This window comes from Serinus canaria, chromosome 3 (assembly GCF_022539315.1).
Source record: "Serinus canaria isolate serCan28SL12 chromosome 3, serCan2020, whole genome shotgun sequence".
Taxonomy (NCBI): Eukaryota; Metazoa; Chordata; class Aves; order Passeriformes; family Fringillidae; genus Serinus; species Serinus canaria.
The window spans coordinates 22,767,496-22,785,783 of record NC_066316.1 but is presented as its reverse complement, the minus strand read 5'-3'; the positions used below and the strand labels follow the sequence as shown (position 1 = coordinate 22,785,783).

Here is an 18,288-nt window from a genome sequence, read left to right as displayed (position 1 = left end):
ACTGGCCAGCCCATGCAGTCCCCAAAAGTCACTGATGTGACTGGAAGAGGCAGAGGTTTGTACTGAGTCCTTGTGGGTACTGAGAGCATCATTCCCTTCAAGGCTTGTTTGTAGTGCTAGTGACAGATGTTGGGATGCCTTTGCCCAACAAAAGCTCTGGCCCAAATCAATACTGCAAATATCTCCTGCCCTCCCTTTTGCACATTGCAGCTGTACCTGAATCACTTGGAAAGCAATGAGTTACTACTGGCTTTCATGAGGCTCTGCACGAGCAGCAGCTCCAGTGTAGGATCTTGAGCCTGAAATATGCTTCACTGGGCAAGGAGAGTCCTCTGCAATCCTCACTCACTGGAATAACTGATCAGCAAAACCAAGCACCTCCATCACATAGCAACATTTTTCACTGAGCAGCATTTCAGTTCTAGGGCTGAGATTTTACTGGTGTGGGGAGACAGGATCACCCTTCAATTGCAGCAGGAAAGCATCATTGCTTCTTCTGCAACCACAGGTCTACTACAGCTTTCTTTTTAGTCCCTGGTATTACATGAGTAAGTCCAATATTTTGGTAACTATTCTAATCAGCATAGGAACCTCAACCATGAAAAACTGGAAAAAAATTGTTTGCTCTTGTCAGGTGGTTCTTATCTATACATACATAAATTATAGATTGAGAATTGCATAAGGCACTCTCTTTTGGTCACTGCTGCTCTCTTTGTACTCCAAGAATTTGTGGAAATTTTGCATCAACAGAACTAAATTTCCTGAAAAATATACTAATGTATACCTGCATACCCAATTAGGGAAAAGGCAAAAAAGAAGGGGCTAAATTATGGTGCTCATTGTTTTGCTGTAAATAGAAAAAAAGCCATTAAAATAAAGCCAGTGGAACTGTAAGGATGGAAAACTGAACTGAAAGCAGAAGAACCAGACTTCTAGTTCCAACTTGTTAAGACAATAAACTGCTGCTTCAGTGTTTTAAAATGTCATCACCAAATACAAAGCACTCTCTCCTTACTTGTTTGAGATTCAAGGGCTATAGCACAGGAAAATAAAAGGATTGATGACTGATTGATCTCCTTCCCTTCCTATTTGGAAAGTAAACATACTCTAAACTATCTGAATAGCTAGGGACCTTATAAATAAGTCTTTTGAACTTCTGATACCCCCCTGGAGTCTCTGGAGAAGGCCTAGCAATGGCTATTTAAAGAGACCAGGGACTGTGGCTTTAGTTGGTCTCCAGCAGAAGGATGTGCACCAGCACTGTGGGCATGAATCCTGAATGAAGGGGCAGGAGACAGGCATCAGGGAATGACACAGGGATTCCAGTCACTCACCAGATGGGGAAAGCCACCTGCAGAAAGCCAGAGGTGCCTCCAGTCCTCTTCTTGGGTGGGACGGAGGTGACAACTTCTAGCCTGGGCTCCCTCTCACTACATCACTAACACACACCTTTGTAAAACCAGCCCATCTTGCTGGCTCTGCTAGAGATGATTTCACAGCCTGAGGTGAAAGAAGGGCACTGTCCCAGCTCACACTATCTCTCCCAGCAAAGGCAACTTGCTTTGCACACTGGCAAAAGTCTCACAGTGCCTGGCAGTGCCAGCCAGGAGCTCTCAAAGGCACCAAATTTTTCATTTCGCTGAAGGAAGAGAAACATGCCTACAACAAAGCCTAATCTCAGAGAACAAGCATGTGTCTTTATCATAAAGCACAAAAAAAGAGCTCAGCACTGCACAGAAAGCATGGAAGGAGGTCCACAGAGCTTAGTGCTACAGATCAAGGTTTTGTTAGGTCACTGCACTGGAAGTTACAAGAGCTCCTTGCTCCAGGGACCACACCAAGTCTATTTCCTCACCATCCTTCCTTACACACACACCACCCCTGGATCATCTGGAGATTCAGAGCCATAAACCCCACTCTCTCTGCACCATCCAGCAAACACAAAGTTCCTTCTGACCAATTCCAAGGTGCTCCTGCTGCACTTCAGCCTCTAGGGAGAGCAGTGCCAACCTGAGACAGGTTTGCTGAAGTAGTCAGGTGTGGTTACACATGAACTAACCACACTCAAACTGCTTGTAAAGCTACTTCTCCTGGAGAGGAAAAAAACCAAACCCCAAGAGACTGATATAAAAGTAATCATGAAGAAAATGTACACAACTATATAAACCAATATGCTGAGCTTCCTTTCATGTGCACTGGACAATTTGATTACTACAATTTTCTGAATAATTGAAACAGCTCTGGTTTTGGAAGACTTTTCACTATTACACAGTTTTAGCATAGCAAAAGAAATATTTATTTCTGAAGCTTATTAATGAAAGTATCATTTCAGTTACTTATTATTCATCAGAATAATGCAGCTGTATTATCTGCATTTATTATTTGTGGTAATGATGCATGATGCTTTAATAGCTCTCTAACACTGGAGAATTTTATTCCAAGAGCAGAAACGCCAAATTTCATCACGGGTTTTACAAGACTGTGTTCTTTTTTAAACACAGCAAATTTTTTTTAAATCCTATTTTTTTTTTTACAAAATGGTGAATATATCCCAAGTCAGGAGTCATAAATTGCATCAAATGTGGTTACAATGATTTATTTATTTTTATGACAGTATGACTGGGGGCAAAAAAAAAAAGCTAACACAAACTCTCATTTCCAGCTTAATCTCTCCTTTTCATGTTTTCAACTGCACCTGTTTGCTTTCTCTCACTCTCCCTTGCTTTTGTTTTCCCAAGCACCCACACAAATTGCTCCCAAACTAAGGGCTAGGTGCTAAGGCTCAATATTTTGATTGGCAGTTTTAATGTCAGTTATAAGTTCCTGGTAAATAATGTTAAAAAAAACCCCAAACTGGCAGAAGTTCCATTCTTAAGCAGTGCTGCTAAGCAGCATTATAATTTCCCTGCTTTTATTTCTCATAACTTTTTTTTTTTTTTTTTTTAATTTTGACACAGTCTTGTTTGCCCAGAACTGCCTGGCAAAGGTGCAGAACACATCAGCTAAGACCACAGGTTTCAGATGACACACATACTCATTCAGCAGTGACCAGGAAGAACCATTCCTACAATCAGCATCTTGGTGATTAAGCAACAGAAATGCACCAGTTACTTTTACAAACTCCTATTGCAAAATGTTGTCTCACAGTTACCTAACACCTTTGTGTTAATTGCATAATTAATTTGAGTAGTTTTCATATGACTGCTATTAGACAAGTCAGGCTAAAAGAAACCAAATCTGTGCCTACTGGCAAAAGTCAGAGACTGAAGCTTCACAGACAGTGCTTGTATTATCCATGGCCTGTTAGTCTGTCACTAACACCTTTCTTAAACTGTTCCATAAACAATAAAAAACTGTAAGCTGTTGTGGCAGGCTCCAACACCTTGCTCTACTCAGGTTCTAGGATGCAACAGCCTCCCAAGACATTCAAATATACAAGTGATAAATAACTAAGAGCAACACAAATAACACTGCAATAAACATGGAGCCTTCTCACACAAACAAGATTGATGTGAAATGTCATAGTGAGCAGCAAAAGAAAAAGGATGAAAAAATTCATCCTTTTAAAATTTCAGATAGGCTGCTGCAGGGATGAAGGAGAAAAAAAGAAAAAATATTTGAAAATACAACAGGGAACTGTTAGAGATCCCATATTCAATATTATCTAAAAACCTCTGCAGAATAAGAAGCCTGGCACCCATATATCTTCAAGTAAAGAAAGGTGGTCTTGTCTGTATGATCATCTGCACTCTTCTTTTCTCTGTAGTGTAGTTCTATTGGCTTAAATGGAATTACAGCAGGAAAAAAAGCTACCTAACATCACAGCTGGGGCTAATGTTCTTTGTAAAATTATGACTGCAATATTCAGTCAGCAATTAAAGAAACTCTTTTCAGACATGTAAACTATACTCTTGCCCTTTATTATTTGTAATGAATCAATTGGCTGTGCCAGTAGAAATACTTGCAAAGACTTCTTGAGCACATGGACTTGCAAAAAGTTTCAGTAACGTGTAGTCACTGATGTCCAGACTGTTGCCAAACAGAATAACCTCAGACCCTGTGTCTTACATTTTGCTGCCTACATTTTGGCATTAACTAAAATTCAAGGGTAGAGATCTAAAGAGAATAAAGGATTGTTTGATATGAAGCCTTGAGTAGGATTAAGAGGAATACTGTTCCAAATCCCAGGACACTAAAGCAGCCTCAGGGTGGGCATGTGTTAATCGCAGGGTGTTGCTGCAGTACGGTGTCCGTGTGAATGTCTGTCCCTCCCCTGTGCTAGCATGATCCATGTTATTTCTCTGCTCCAACAGATACTGGCTTCCCCTCCTGAGCTCTTCTGTATTAAGTACTGAGAGGTAAGATCCTGTCTGCAGGAATTTTTATCCTGCCATTAGACAGGATAAGAAGCCAGGTGACTTTTAGTTTGCATAGGAAGTGAGACAGATACAACAGAACCAGCAGAGTGTAGCACAACTGACTATGTGGACACCCCACGGAACTCATCAACACCTGACACCCCCAGCTGCACAGGAAGATCAAGAATTATTGCCAAGTCATAGCTGCTGCCACAGCATTCCCAGCAGGAAGTGACACAGGACTGCCATGTTATACTGGCTGTGCTGTCATTAACACCATGTCAAACCTCTCCCCAGGCTGTTTTTACCCCAGGGTGACCCTGCTACTGGCCCAGGAGACGGCCACAGGAAACTTGGGACGGTCTCTCCCCCTCGTGGTGAAAGCCCTCAAACCCCAAGTGCTTCAAGGGGCCTTCTCTGCCTGGAGCTTATCTCAAAATTTTGAGAGGCTACTTAAATCACAAGGTTTCACTTTCCTAATCTCCCTGCAGTGCTGCTTGTGGCATCTTACAACTGTTCTGTCCATAAAAGCAGTAACTTAAACACAGGTTTTAACCAGTTAGCAATGCAGGGTTGGGATCCCACTGAAAAGTAACTAGACATAAATTAATTCAGAGAATAACCCTGCCATGGATTCTCCAGGATTCCCTTGTGTACCTAGACTGAGTTTTTCTCATCTCAGTTTTACATAGGTAGATAGTCCAAGATCCTACTCTTACTAAGATCCTCAGAAGAACGGAAACTAAGCGAGAAAGTATTATTTTAATAACAGCTTTCTAAGACTTTGCTAAGATATGGAACACAACACTGCAATTAGGTTACATGAAGTCTTTGGGACTCCTGCTTTCATTTGTTAGGACACATTTCACAGCACATGTACCAGATTCCCAGGGCAGGGAGGACTGACAGTTCTTGGCTCACGCAGAGATGACATACCCACAAAGGCTAAAAACATTTCTTTGCAGCCTCCTGGGGAAAGAAAAAATTACCTCAGCAAGTCTTGAGTGCTTGTGAACGTTCTCTCCTTTCTGCACGCTGGGAGCAAGCTGCTGCAGCACCCCTCTGCTGCTCGTGAGGGCACGCGTCAAGCGGGCAAACTTCCCCCAACCTTGAGAAAACATGCAAGATTAGACACACGTTACCAAAAAAAGCTGCAAGTGTACCTCAGAAAGCCTCTTATGACTAAAAGGAGAAGAAGTTGTTAAAACAGAGCAATCTGCTTTAATACTGACCAGAAGGGAGTATAATTTAACCAAGTACCAGATAAAAGCAAGTCAGAGAATAGGTGTCAGCGTGGTACAATAATAAAACCCATGACTGCTGTGACTTTGTATTCAATGACTCTACAAAAGTACTGCCACATGAACTGCATATTTTGCAAGGATAAATGTCCACTATACAATAATCTCATATTAAATCTAATGATCAGGTTTGGATCTCACAGCACTGCAGAAGACACTTCAGACTAATCAAGATGCAAGGCTGGAGTCATGCACAATGAAAATTGCAGTTGCCTGTAACAGAAGTGAATCTAGCCTCAGATGCATCAAGCATAGATCTGGAATAAGCAGAGAAATATACATAAGATAATAAAAAGCAGAAAAGCAAAACAAAATCATTAATTTTACTCTGTCCAAACAAAAGGGGGAATATACTGATAGATTTTCTCAAACACGAATTAAACATTTAGCAGCTTCTGGCAGAGAAGTCATATACTGAATTTTAATTCAGAATATTTTTTACAGTGATTTCAAATATCCCTGAAAATAGAAGACATTCAATGACAGTCACAAGAGCTAACTACAACTATAATCTTTATGAGCAGTACTTGGCCATAACAGATAGGCAGAGTATACATCTGGATATTTTTGGTATACTGAAAGGAATCAGTGCATTTAGTCCCAACCTTGAAAAATGTTGAGCTCCTACCCCTCATCTTCTACTCCAACTAAGGATGCTCAGAACTTTGAAGACTCAGTTTATAATGAGAACCTGGTTCTGAAAATGTTGCCTACACAGCTTTCATGTAGACCCCTTTTAGGTACTGGAAGGTGCTGTACGGGGTCCTTGGAGTCTTCTCCTCTCCGGGCTGAGCACACAAACCTCTCCCAGTCTGTCTGCACAGCAGAGGTGCTCCAGCCCTCTGAGCATCTTTGTGACCCTCCTCTAAACTCGCTCCACAGGTCCTTCTTGCGCTGGGGACTCGGAGCTGAGTGCAGCACTCCACAGGGGTCACACAGGACTGGAGTAGGGCAGGAGAATCCTTTTCCTTGACTGCTGGCCACGCTGCTTTTGACACATCCCAGGATACAGCTGCCTTTATGCCAGGTGCGCCTGGCGCAGGGCCGGGCAGGCGGCGGTCGGTGGCCCCGGCGCGGCCCGCAGGGAGCGGCGGCGGGTCGGGCGCTCGGCGCTGGCCGTGGTGCTGAAGCGGAACCAGCGGGGCTGGCTCGCAAAGGGCAGCCCCGGCAGGAAACGGAACAGAGCACGGGGATCCAGCTTCGCCCGGGAACTCGAAACCTTCCTCCCTTACCACGCTCAAAATGTTTCTATTGCCAGGTAACATAGACAGCTCCTTTTACTAACTCAAACCGGACTGACGGGGAGGGAATTATCCTGGTAGATGCGAAATTTGGTTCAAAACCTGAGCACAAACTTTCAGCGTGCATTTTCTTCCAAACATTGTTCTAAGATTTGGGCTATTTGGAGATACCCAGAGAGGATGAAAAGGAAGCACCTCACTTGAGCTTTCTTGCACAAAAGCACTGCCAGTAAAACTCTGTGCTATGATGTGTGGCTATGAATGCTGAGCACCTTCGGGTGTCCCCCCTTCTTCCCAGGAGTCATCTTTTGAAAGGCACAGTTCAACCCATGCCTCTCTCCTCAGCATCCTCTGCAAGCATCTCCTCTGCCCTCCGTGCTGAACATCACACTTGTGGGTGCCTAAATGGCTCACAAAAGAACTGTTTCCACAAACATTAGATCTCCCCCTCTACTCCAAGCTCTGAGAGATTGTGTCTCTTTTCAGCTTGGCTTTCCAAAGCAGCACACAAATTGGGACTACACATTCTAATTCTGTCCACACACTGGAGAGCCCAGCTAGGAGATGCTCCCACCACTGTGCCATGGGATGCCTAAAACCAGGCAGTGAACCCATGTGCAACGTGTAAGAATTTCATCTTTAGAACACAACACTCTCCTCCTTGTATTGCCTTTTGAGGTTCTGGTTTTTGTGAAAGAAAAAGATAAAAATGTGGCAACTCCAACATACAGTTAGACCTGCAGATTGTGGCATAGGAAAAAGAAAACAGAAAAAATTAAACAGAATGCCAGTACTAAACCTTTTGAATCATAACATCTCCAGTAATGCCTGAAAAGACAACAGTACCTGTTGAATTTATTGCATTTTTTCCTCCAGAACCCTAAGGACAGACACAGTCAACAGCAGCTCAGTTATCTATCTAACAAAGACAGGTCAAGTAATGGACTTAAGCCACAGGACTGAACACAAACACTAAATGTTAAGGGTCATGAAGCTTTCCAAAATGAGGAACTAAGCTTCAAAATGGTGTAAGAATATACTGGTGTCAGTCCTGCTAAAGCAGAGGGACCAGATGACATGGATTAGGAATTCTCTTTCAACACAAGCAGTTGGTATAGCCCTACATCCATTGTTTTCCTCTAGAAACAGAGAAAATATAAATTAAATTTAAAATCTAGTGATCCTAGATGGTTCTAATACAGGCATATATCACTCAGACAAGATAAGCTCACATAGAAGAGAAGACAGCTTGAAACTCAGGAACCAAACATAAAGATGGATACCATCCCATGGCAGTGCTTGCCTGTGCTCCTGTCTTTGATTTTAACCCATTTTTATCACTGTTTGCTCTCTTTTTTCAGTTCTGCAGAAAATACCATGCACAGACAAAGCAATGCAATGACATTAAAACATTTCCAGCTTCAAAAGGATGGAAAGCCTTCAAGATTAACATCACTGATTTCAGCACTCCTGCATTCCACAGTTCTTTCAGTTTTCCACCATTTCTTCACAAAAAGGTGAACAGAAATTGCTTCTGATTACACCCAAGACAAGATGATTACAAAAGCTGTCCTCTGAGATTTGTTTCATGTGGAAAGATGGCATTGAAATATACTTTTGTGCTGTGGCATCAAAACTTTTCTTCTTTAAAGCATGCAGTTTCATTTAACAATGGCCTTAAGTTGAATTTTCTGTATTTGATACTCAAGCACAAAGCACTTATTATTTATTTGTAGGTAGCTATTTGTTTCCTACCACTCTTCTCAATTCATTCCTGATAACTCAAGAATTCAAACAGTGGGAACTGTGGCAGTTACAGAACCCTTGTTACCACGTTGCTGATCCATGACTTACACAATTCCTAGTCAGAACAAGAAGCCATTGTCTGCCAGAGAAAAAGTCTGTTTGTCCACAGCTCCGTTGCTCACACAACTGTGTAAATGGGAATAAATCAAGATTCCAGCAGTTCTTGCCTCCTCTCAAGCCACCTTTGTATTCCCACACATGAAAGATCCTTGCTTACATCCATCCAGCTTCTCTGCAGTGCTCCTTCTCTTTGAAACCTCATGACTAAAACAGTATCATTTTTCCATCTGGACTGGGAAGGCATACTGAAGTTTTTAATATACTCACTACTTCCCCTTCATTTGTTTCCTCTTTTTAAGGAAAATATTTCATCCAGATAAAAGCAGAGTATATCTTAATCAAAATATTTCAAACACTGGCTCTGTTCATATAAATACATCTTTTAAAAACAGAACAAAAAATCCTCAAAAAAACCTCCAGAAACAAAAAGGAAAAAAAAAAAAGAGGAAATGTGAATTTTCCCTGAATTAAGATGAAGGAGACAAACAAAAATATTTTTTGTGTCTGTACTCCTGTTTGTTATGCAAAGGACAGCTTAGCTGCAACATGAAATAAGCATCTTCTGCAGAGGAGATGGCAACTGATGAATGCTACAAAGCACAGAAGGCAGCAGCATCTTGGAGGATAACAACTATTCACTACTTGATTCAGTGATGCTGAATTTGACCACCTCTTTGTATAAAAATGAAGCATCAAAAGCATAAATTAGGTTCCAAAGCTTAGTTTTCAAGCTCTTATGAGACAGCAAAGATGCTCCTAGATATGTTCACCTTGTATTCATACATTCAAAACCTGTTCAGGCAAACTTCTTACAAGCCACTCAGAGTACAAGCACAGTTTCTGTTTGTCTGCACAAATAATTGTTTTGCATAAAGTGATGCCCTCCACTTTATACACTATTCTCAAGCATCTCATTCTTGGTGTGTTAGATCTCAAACCAGGAGAGACATATACAGACAAAGTGCATTAATTCCAAATACAGCATAAATGTTAAAATTCAGCTAAGAAGATGACCTAGAACTTGACAAGCCTAACTTATCTATGCTACAGCTTGATTTTGCCTTCTTCTATTCAAGTAAACCTCTTTTACGTTTCCCTGATTTTTTTTTCAAGGGGCAAGAAAAGGGGAAAAAGTGGAAAGAGGTTATTTAAAAAATTATCAACATCACTGACACTATTTTTAGTGTCAGTGATGTTTATCTTTACTTACCTTCCATGGAAATCATAAAATAAGCATTTCTAAATTATCTGAATCAATTAAAAAAAGGCCACAATGAGAAGTCTACTTTTTATGTGACTTTCTTGTTGCATCTATTCCAATGTCTGACATTATTAATCAATAAAAAAAAAAAAAAGTAAGCATGAAAAATGGTAACGGGACCTTCTATTCCTCTGAGTCACCTTCAGGGGAAAGATGCCTATTCATCTTTGTATAGTCAAACACCTGCCATTACAGCTCTACACTTTTCACTCAAGGAGCTGCATCATTTGCAGCCAAACAATCAGGCTTGAAATTGCCAGCAGGTGATAGAGAACCAAGATACACCACAGCTAAGCAGGCTTAGCCTGACAGATCAGTCGCTCTTTATGTAGTACAAGAACATGATCGATTTCATATTTTTCTCTACATAGACACACAGGCATTGATTCTGAAAATCTGAAATGCTTTAAACCATAACATCCTGCAACTGTGCAAACAGCACATTTTATTAACATGTCTGCATCTACAGGCAACCTGTTACATATCAAGTACTCATAAGCATAGGAAACTGATTACACAGACAAACACAGTAAAATGAAAGTACTTGCTAAGCTGACTGAAGGTGAAAGAAGGAAAAGGAATTGATTTAGCAATCAGTTTTCAGTTCACAGTTTTAGTTTTTCAGATTGAGAGTTCATTTGGGTTGAGAATATGAGAAACATTCCTAAGAAAATTGCCCTCTTTCAAAAGCATGCTGCAGAGTTCCTGTGTGACACTGCACACAGCACCAAGAATATATCCTCTTCAAAGCTCATGTGTGTTACTGGTTCTCAGAACAAGCTAGTACAATTTTATCTTTTTTTTTTTAGATCTTCCAAAAACATTTTTCCACTCTGTGAATCCCAAAGCCTACTACAGATGATTATCTAACACCTCATACCTGCCTTTTCTTCCCCCTCTCACAGCATACAATTGCACAATGAGATTGTACATTAAAAACATGGACACACATGTAAAATTCCGTTTGACAAATCAGCTCCTCCAAGAAATTGCTCATCTAGCCATCAAGTGATTAATACAATATCACACAACAAAATTCCTACAGCAAGTATATTATGGAAGAAAAAGGGATAAATTAAGGATGAAAACAGAAAGTGCAGTTCCATTTATATCGAGATTGATTTGTGCATTAAGTGACAGAGAACTCTTTTACCAGAATGAAACTTCTGCAACTTTATTAATTTTAGGAGATCCAGAAATAATATTTGGAAGACTCATTTAGTGCACAAACCCTTGTGTACATAAAGACATAGCACTCAGGGAAAGATTGAAGAGCTGTGAATCAGTGGCCTCTAAATAATACATTCAGTTCTTCTGTCTGCAACCTCTGTTAGTCATTTTGCCAGGTTCTGTGGGCCAGAGGGAGAAAATCTGCTTATCAACTCCTCTGTAAGTCCATGCATTTATATGTAGGTTTAGTGCCTATACTGCTGCAGATGTGCAACCACTGAGAATTACCATGCTCACTGCAAGAACAGCATAATTTCAAGATACAGAGGAGATTTAAAAAGAAAACAAAATTATCAGTTCCTTTCTTCAACATACTTGTATTGAAAAAAAGAAAGTTAAAATGTGTCTTTGTGTTGAAAGTGAAGGACAAACTGACTATTTCTACCACACTGGGGAACCCCTGTGAAAGCAAAAGGACACAGCTAGCACTCCTGACTGAAAGTCGTGCTTATCAACAGACTAAATGAAGCAAGGGCCTTCACTAGCAGCAAATAAATGAGAGCCAGCTTTACTGCATCATGCTTATTTATCTGTGCTGTCACTCCTCATCAGTATACAGTGAGCACCATTAGGCAGGGGAAAAATAGACCCAAACTTTCTGACAAGCTAAGATTTTTAGTTTTATTAAAGCAGTAAGGAACCAAACAAATAGCATTAACAGGAGAAAAAAATTATCCACATAGCCTGGAAGAGGGTATGTTTGTCAAGGTTGTACTTCCTTTTTCATGGTAACAGGTGTTTCCACTTTGAGAAACTATGTTTTTAAAGAATAATATTTTGAGAACAAATGTAAATCAGTTCATCTCCACAGTAAGTTTCCTGTTTAATTTAATACTACAAATATTATTAAATACTACAAAAATGCAAACAACAGGAGAACTTACATCCTTTTTTACCCCAGAGGATGCAAGTCTCTGTAATCCTCCACAGGGTACAAAAGGTCTGTTTCTGACGGGATCTGAACCTGAGTGAAAGTTTATGCTGCTGTCACAGCTGAGTTTGCTGCCAGGTTTCCAGGCTGTAGCTCAGCAAAGGGTTAAGAGCAGAACACTGCAGGGCTACTTCACTCTCCAGGACAGCTTAAACCTGATTCCACTTAAGATAACTGGAATCTCTTCACATAGGCTAAGGGAAACTAGAACAGGACTTTAACATAAGAAATCCCATAATAATGACAAGTAACATCAAGTCAGGCAGAATTTAATTGTTCTGATCTTTGCTAGACTCAGCCAGGGTTGATTCCTCAGTTTTTGCATGCAGTTTCACACACTATTTGTACAGGGCTGTTGAGCAACACTGTGAATCCTCAAGGGCTATGCTGGAGAGTGGGTTAATAGTGTATTTTAAAGGAAGAACAGTACCTATTTACTATGTAAACTGGTCTTTCTGAAGCACTTGGGGCTTTCATTAGCAATGACCCTTTCCAGGGCAGGCCAGAACAATTTTACTAAAGAAATCAGCAACCATTTCTTGCACAAATGCCATCCCCAGTGGCACAGCTACAAGCTATTTTAACATTTAATTCTTTGGCTTGGGTATTTAAAGGACTTCAGCTCTTTCTAGATCAGGGCAAACAAACAAAAGCAGCATAAATATATAACTGTGAAAAAGACCAACCTTTACATGAATCATCCTCAATGGGCTGCTTGAAAGCCGTTATGTCGTTGAAAGTGCAAAGAAATAAAACCACTTTATCCTGCTCATTTCGAATTGGAGCAATTTTCACAAAGAACCAGACAGGTGTTCCTGGAAACAAACACATCAAAGAGTTGGTCAATGGCAGGCAAAACAGAAAATGTGCCATTCAGATGTTTACATCTCAAATCAGCCATCTGTAGAAGTTACTTTAATGTTGGCTTTTTTTTTACAAACACCTATTTGGAAAAATAACAAAGCAGCCGACAAGTCTGTTATTTAAGTTCTCTGCTCTGGCTCTTCTTAGCTTTTTAATCTTCCAGGAATCACCCTGTTTCTGAACTTCACCTGCAAAGTTAACACTTGAACTTAAGAACTGCTTTGTGATCTCCTGAAAGAAGAGTCCCATGTATGTGCAAAGGCTGCACACGACAGTGTCCTGCTGGTTCTTGAAGGATTTGAGAATGGGCCAGCTGTGCCTAGGACACGAGCATAACACAGACCCTCAACTCAGGAATTTGACCAGTTTGGTCAACTTCATAATTCCCTGCCAACAGAGAATGCCCAAAAAAAGACCATGCCCTAAGTACTGTCTATAGTAGCCTATGTCTAGCTTCAGAGCTGAGCTCCAGGAGCCCTGGCCCAGCCTACAAATCCCCCCATGCAAGGGAAACCCTTCACAAGCTGCTCTCCAGCTTGCCTTGGCCTGAGCCTGCTCCAAATCCCTCCAGTGTGAAGCAAGACTCCACTGACTTCAGGAGAGAACAAGCCATTAGGACCAGATCACATGATGCTGGGGATGGGATCAAGTTGTACTGCATGGAACTGCACCTTCCTAATTACTGCAGCAGATGAACTGCTAATTAAAACTGCTTGAGAGATTAAAGTCTGCACATCACAGAAAAAGATGGTCCCACAATACGACCCTTCAGCTGCTGCTGCTGCCATTTCTCCTGGATCTCTATCCACACAGATCACCTTGAGGGGAGAATCTGTCAGTCAGCCCTGCCTTTCCATAGTTCTGGCAGTTCTCCTGAGACTGCTGAGAAGGCCCTAGTGATACCAATGAAGTTCCATGGAACAAGGCAGTGTCTACCACTCTTTTCACGGGTTCACCACTGAGTCCTGTGACTCACCACAGATTTTAGTGACATTTCAGTATAAGCTGATTGGAGGGCTCAGAACAAAGCACTTAGCTCCTGTATGCAAGAACATGTCCTCCCTGAAGGCACCATTTTTAAGCAGTCTTAACTTTAGAGATAAAAAGATGACTTCTCCAACTCTGAGGTACTTCACAGTAGGGACACTCCAGACCTCAGCCTTCAGGGAGTTTGCACATGGGTTTTCAGACTGTCCCTACACCCTCAGAGATTGTGACAACAACTCACCATTGCCTTTGCAAGCACAAGAAGTAAGAGAGAAGATTCAGGCTTTCTTGCTGTGAGCAATATTTTTTTTTATGTGTCCCTTTTGAGATTTGTTTGGAGAGAAGGATCTACATACCAGGGGCCAAACTAAGATCAGCAGGAGTTTGACCCTCTGGGAAAGCCAGAACAAAGAGCACCACACTATCTTTTCACTCATGTGGCAAAGTCTGGTTTAGAAACAGTGATCTTAGAAGACTATTCCTTTTCTTTCTCAGTCACAGGACCATTTTCTATGCTAGAGATCAGATTCTCTCTCACCTGAATTGCTCAGTATTTTAACATGAGCATGCCACGGTATATTTAATGCAATAGTTTTTAGTAACAAGGGCAACTTGTGTTTCCTGGCTGTCAAAGGGTGACAAGAAAACCTCAGGTATCTTACAAGTTACAGTCCAAAAAAGGAAGCAAAGGCAGCTTTTTTGCCACCTATGTTAATATAAGAGAGATTGCTGTTACCAGTACCTCACCTGGCTGTTTCCCAGCCTCAGTGTTGAGCAATCTTTTCTGGCTACAGAAAGGTAGGGCATCTCCAAAACCCATGGACAACTTCCATAAACCAAGTTCAATTCCTAAGGCTCCCACTGTGCCTGCATAACACACAAGCAGTTTCAAGCTCTGGCTGAGATTCCATGCCATATGTACAGCCACTTCTATAAACAGCAGGGTCTGTGATGCATGGAGGCCTCTGCTCAAAAAGCAGAAAAATCCAGATGGAATCACTGGTGGCCATTTCTGAAATATGCCTGCATGGCAGAAAGTATTCAAGGGTCAATATATTATGTTTTTTTAAAGAGTTAACATTCCTGAACAACCCCTTCCAAAAAAGTATGAACAAACAAACATGCTAAGTGTGAAAGAAGATTAAGCAAAGTAACCGTGCCAGTAAAATCATCACTAACTTGCTAATGAGCTTAGAAGACACTGCCACAAAGCAGCCAACAGCAATTTTCTAGACAGTAACACCCTTTACACTACTCTTTCTCAAGAGCTCCTAAAATTGCCTATCTCAATTTCTTCTTGCCTACTTGTTTTTCCCAACTTCACATGTGAACTATTCTGAGACTGATCAAATCCGTATCCTGCTTTTACAGAGACTCCTTGGGGACTAACTGCTTTTCATTTTACCCACTTCAACACCCTTCACTAACACTGCAACTTTTTAATCAGCCAGCATCTCCATCAACAGCCTTGCTTTTTGATCTTTATCTACATGCCCTTTTTTTGATTAGGGATTTTTTTTCCCCCTCCCCAAACCACTTTGTATTGTCTCACTACTTCAAGCTGCAGCTATTCTGTATGGGCTGCTCACAATATTAACCTTCAGAGCACTGAGACTGAATTACACACTCAGTTTCTTCCCTGCCTCTCATAGCTATAAAAACTTACTACTGTGCTTTTGAAGATGCTGTACTCAAGACAGAAAGGATGCAATTCACCCTCCTATTCTGGCTAATTGTCAGATGAATGATGTCACCTTCCCTTTATGGTTATGCTATAGTATGTTGTTGCAAGCATTTCCCAACATGTTCTGAATGGCAAGAGGACTCTCCCCAGTAAACTGTTGAAGGCTGCTGCAGGGCAAGGAGCTTTTATCAGCAGGGTTTTTACTTTCTGTCTCCCTTGACTCCCACTGATGTGTTGCATTATTTATAGGAAAAAGGAAGACAAAACACTTTTTTACCTAGAACCAAGTGTATAACTCAGTGATACGCCCCACAGGCTAAAAGAAAGAGCCAGATGTTCTTGACAGCTAAAAGTAGGTGTGTTTGATGAAATGCACTATTTGGGTATCCTTGTAATTTCCAGAGTGCCACCATCAGAGCAAAATGAAAAATTTTTGCAGAAATCACCTTCCAGTTTGGGATCTATACAGTAACACTTCAAATGCAGAAAGAAGTAGATGAAAAATTCTGTATCTGCCTCCACAACATTGTATTTTCCCTGCAGTGCATTCTCCAACACCTTGTCGGTGTCTCTTGTGAACAGGAGACAAGTGGATATAAAAATACAGTCATGAGGTGTGTGCTCACAGTGCTGGGTTACATGGGCCTTCCACAGTGCTCTGCAACCAGGAGCTCATTCACAGCAGAACTGGGATCTGAAACGTGGGAACACACCAAATGGCTCAGCCAAGAAGTGGCCATGCTCAGCTTTTGTGCTGCATGCTGGTTTAATTATCAAAAGAATTTTACTTCTTAAACAGTTTATTTAACTATTAAACAGGAAAGCCTAACGTATAAACTACTAATAAATCAGGTCGGAAACCAGAATTTCAACGTCCTACAGGCAGACCTCATGCTCTTGGTGTCAAAGCCAACATCCCTGCTCAGCCAGACAACCATGACTAGCAAGAGGCACAAAAAAGGCCATTTTAATGAATAATGTGATTTTCAGATTCAGCCTGTGGTTATTCAGGCAGTGAAACTGCAGCATGTTCCAGAGTTCTCACAGCAAAACAAGAGCAACTTCCCAGTCTGCACTGATGCACAGCCACACAGAAAGTGTTTACCAGTGTTTCCAACAATATATCTACTTCCATTTACATTTTGTCTTTAGTCCTGGCAACCCCTCTCCCTGGTAAAGTTCAGTGATAATACCAGTGCACAAACAAAAAAGTAAACACTCATGAGCTACATTGGCTTCTGTTAGATTTGGAATCAGCAGTGAGAGAATCCAGCCTTTGTCTAGTGGCATGGCACCACTCATACTAGAAAAGGGAATGCCCCTCCAAAGCTGCAGGACAAGCAGTGGGGACAAGTGAGAAGAAATGAAAATCTACTATGACTGCCTGACAGCAGTCATGGGACCAGCCTGGCTCGTGGTACCAAAGTTACATAGCCAATCCAGAATTAACAGGTGCAGATCTTGATAGGCTTTTATGGCCTAAGCACTGTTCTTATGGTGCTGCCTTAAAGCAAAGACCCATTCAAGTCCCAAGTCTTCTCCAGATCAACACACTCTAAATGCCTGCCTTCCTTTCCATTTCCCATCTGAAAGACAAATACTACTGACTCTTCCCTATCATTTTTTCCAGTCCTGTGTCTTTCAACAATGATATGTTCAGCTTCTTACTGGGCAGGAACACCAGAATTTCTCATGCTATTTAACTTTGGTTGAAGTCTTTCAGAAACCCCTACATCAAAGTGAAAGAGATCTTAAAGGTCTATTCCAGCCTCTCCATGAGCATACCATTGAGCTCTCCTAAGTTTTCCCTCCTGCCAAACAAAAATAGGCTATATGAAAGTAAAAACCACTGTTTAAATGTGCTCTTTGCCCATACCTTGAGCCATTTAACCAAAGAGGCCAACTGTTTTTCAAAACTACAAAAAGCATAGTTAAATAAAACTGGAATACACAATTTTTCTTTCCACTAATTAATTAATTTTAAAATACAATGAAAAAATGTTTTGACAATTTACCTGACATCTACACTGCCATTAATGAATGAGGCAAGTTTCCTCTAAGCAGCACAACCTCTGCATTACTTGATAATGTCTCAGTCAAACAGTCATCAGACACCCGTTGTCCTGAGGGAAACAGTCTGGCAGTATGGAAATAGAAATGTGCCCTTTCTCCACCAATTCCTACATGCAGCAATGCAGACAGCAGGAATTTAGTTATATTAACAGCATGGCTGACCATTACAGCCACCCCTTTTAGGGTTTCACTTCTTCCCAGGTACTCAGTATAAGATTGTTTCTCTCTATCCCACACTGACCGAACAGTTTGTCCAATGTCAAACTAGCCAAACAACAGATGAGGTGTGATCAGAGAGAGTTTGGCAAGCCATTGCACCCACACAGATTTTAACCAGCTGTTCAGAGAAGCCCATGACATTTGACCATGCAAGACAAAGAACAAAATTCTTCCTATAGACTCTAGCTTTGAGCAGAGAGTGTGTATCAAATGAGAACAGACCAACTCAGCCTGCAGCTCACCACTCTTTCAAAGGGAAAACCTTTCAAATAC

At 41.1% G+C, this 18,288-nt stretch overlaps 1 protein-coding gene across 1 annotated transcript in view; it reads right to left on the bottom strand.

Annotated features, from left to right (window-relative positions):
• The window catches only part of KCNH1 (potassium voltage-gated channel subfamily H member 1), a 173,821-nt gene that overhangs the window by 139,591 nt on the left and 15,942 nt on the right, over positions 1–18,288 (bottom strand). Inside the window, exons 4-5 of the mRNA XM_030236208.2 lie at positions 12,875–13,003; positions 5,348–5,466 (exon numbers count right to left, since the gene is read on the bottom strand). Of these exons, the coding sequence (XP_030092068.2) occupies positions 5,348–5,466; positions 12,875–13,003 (248 nt within the window). The remainder of the gene's footprint in view (positions 1–5,347; positions 5,467–12,874; positions 13,004–18,288) is intronic.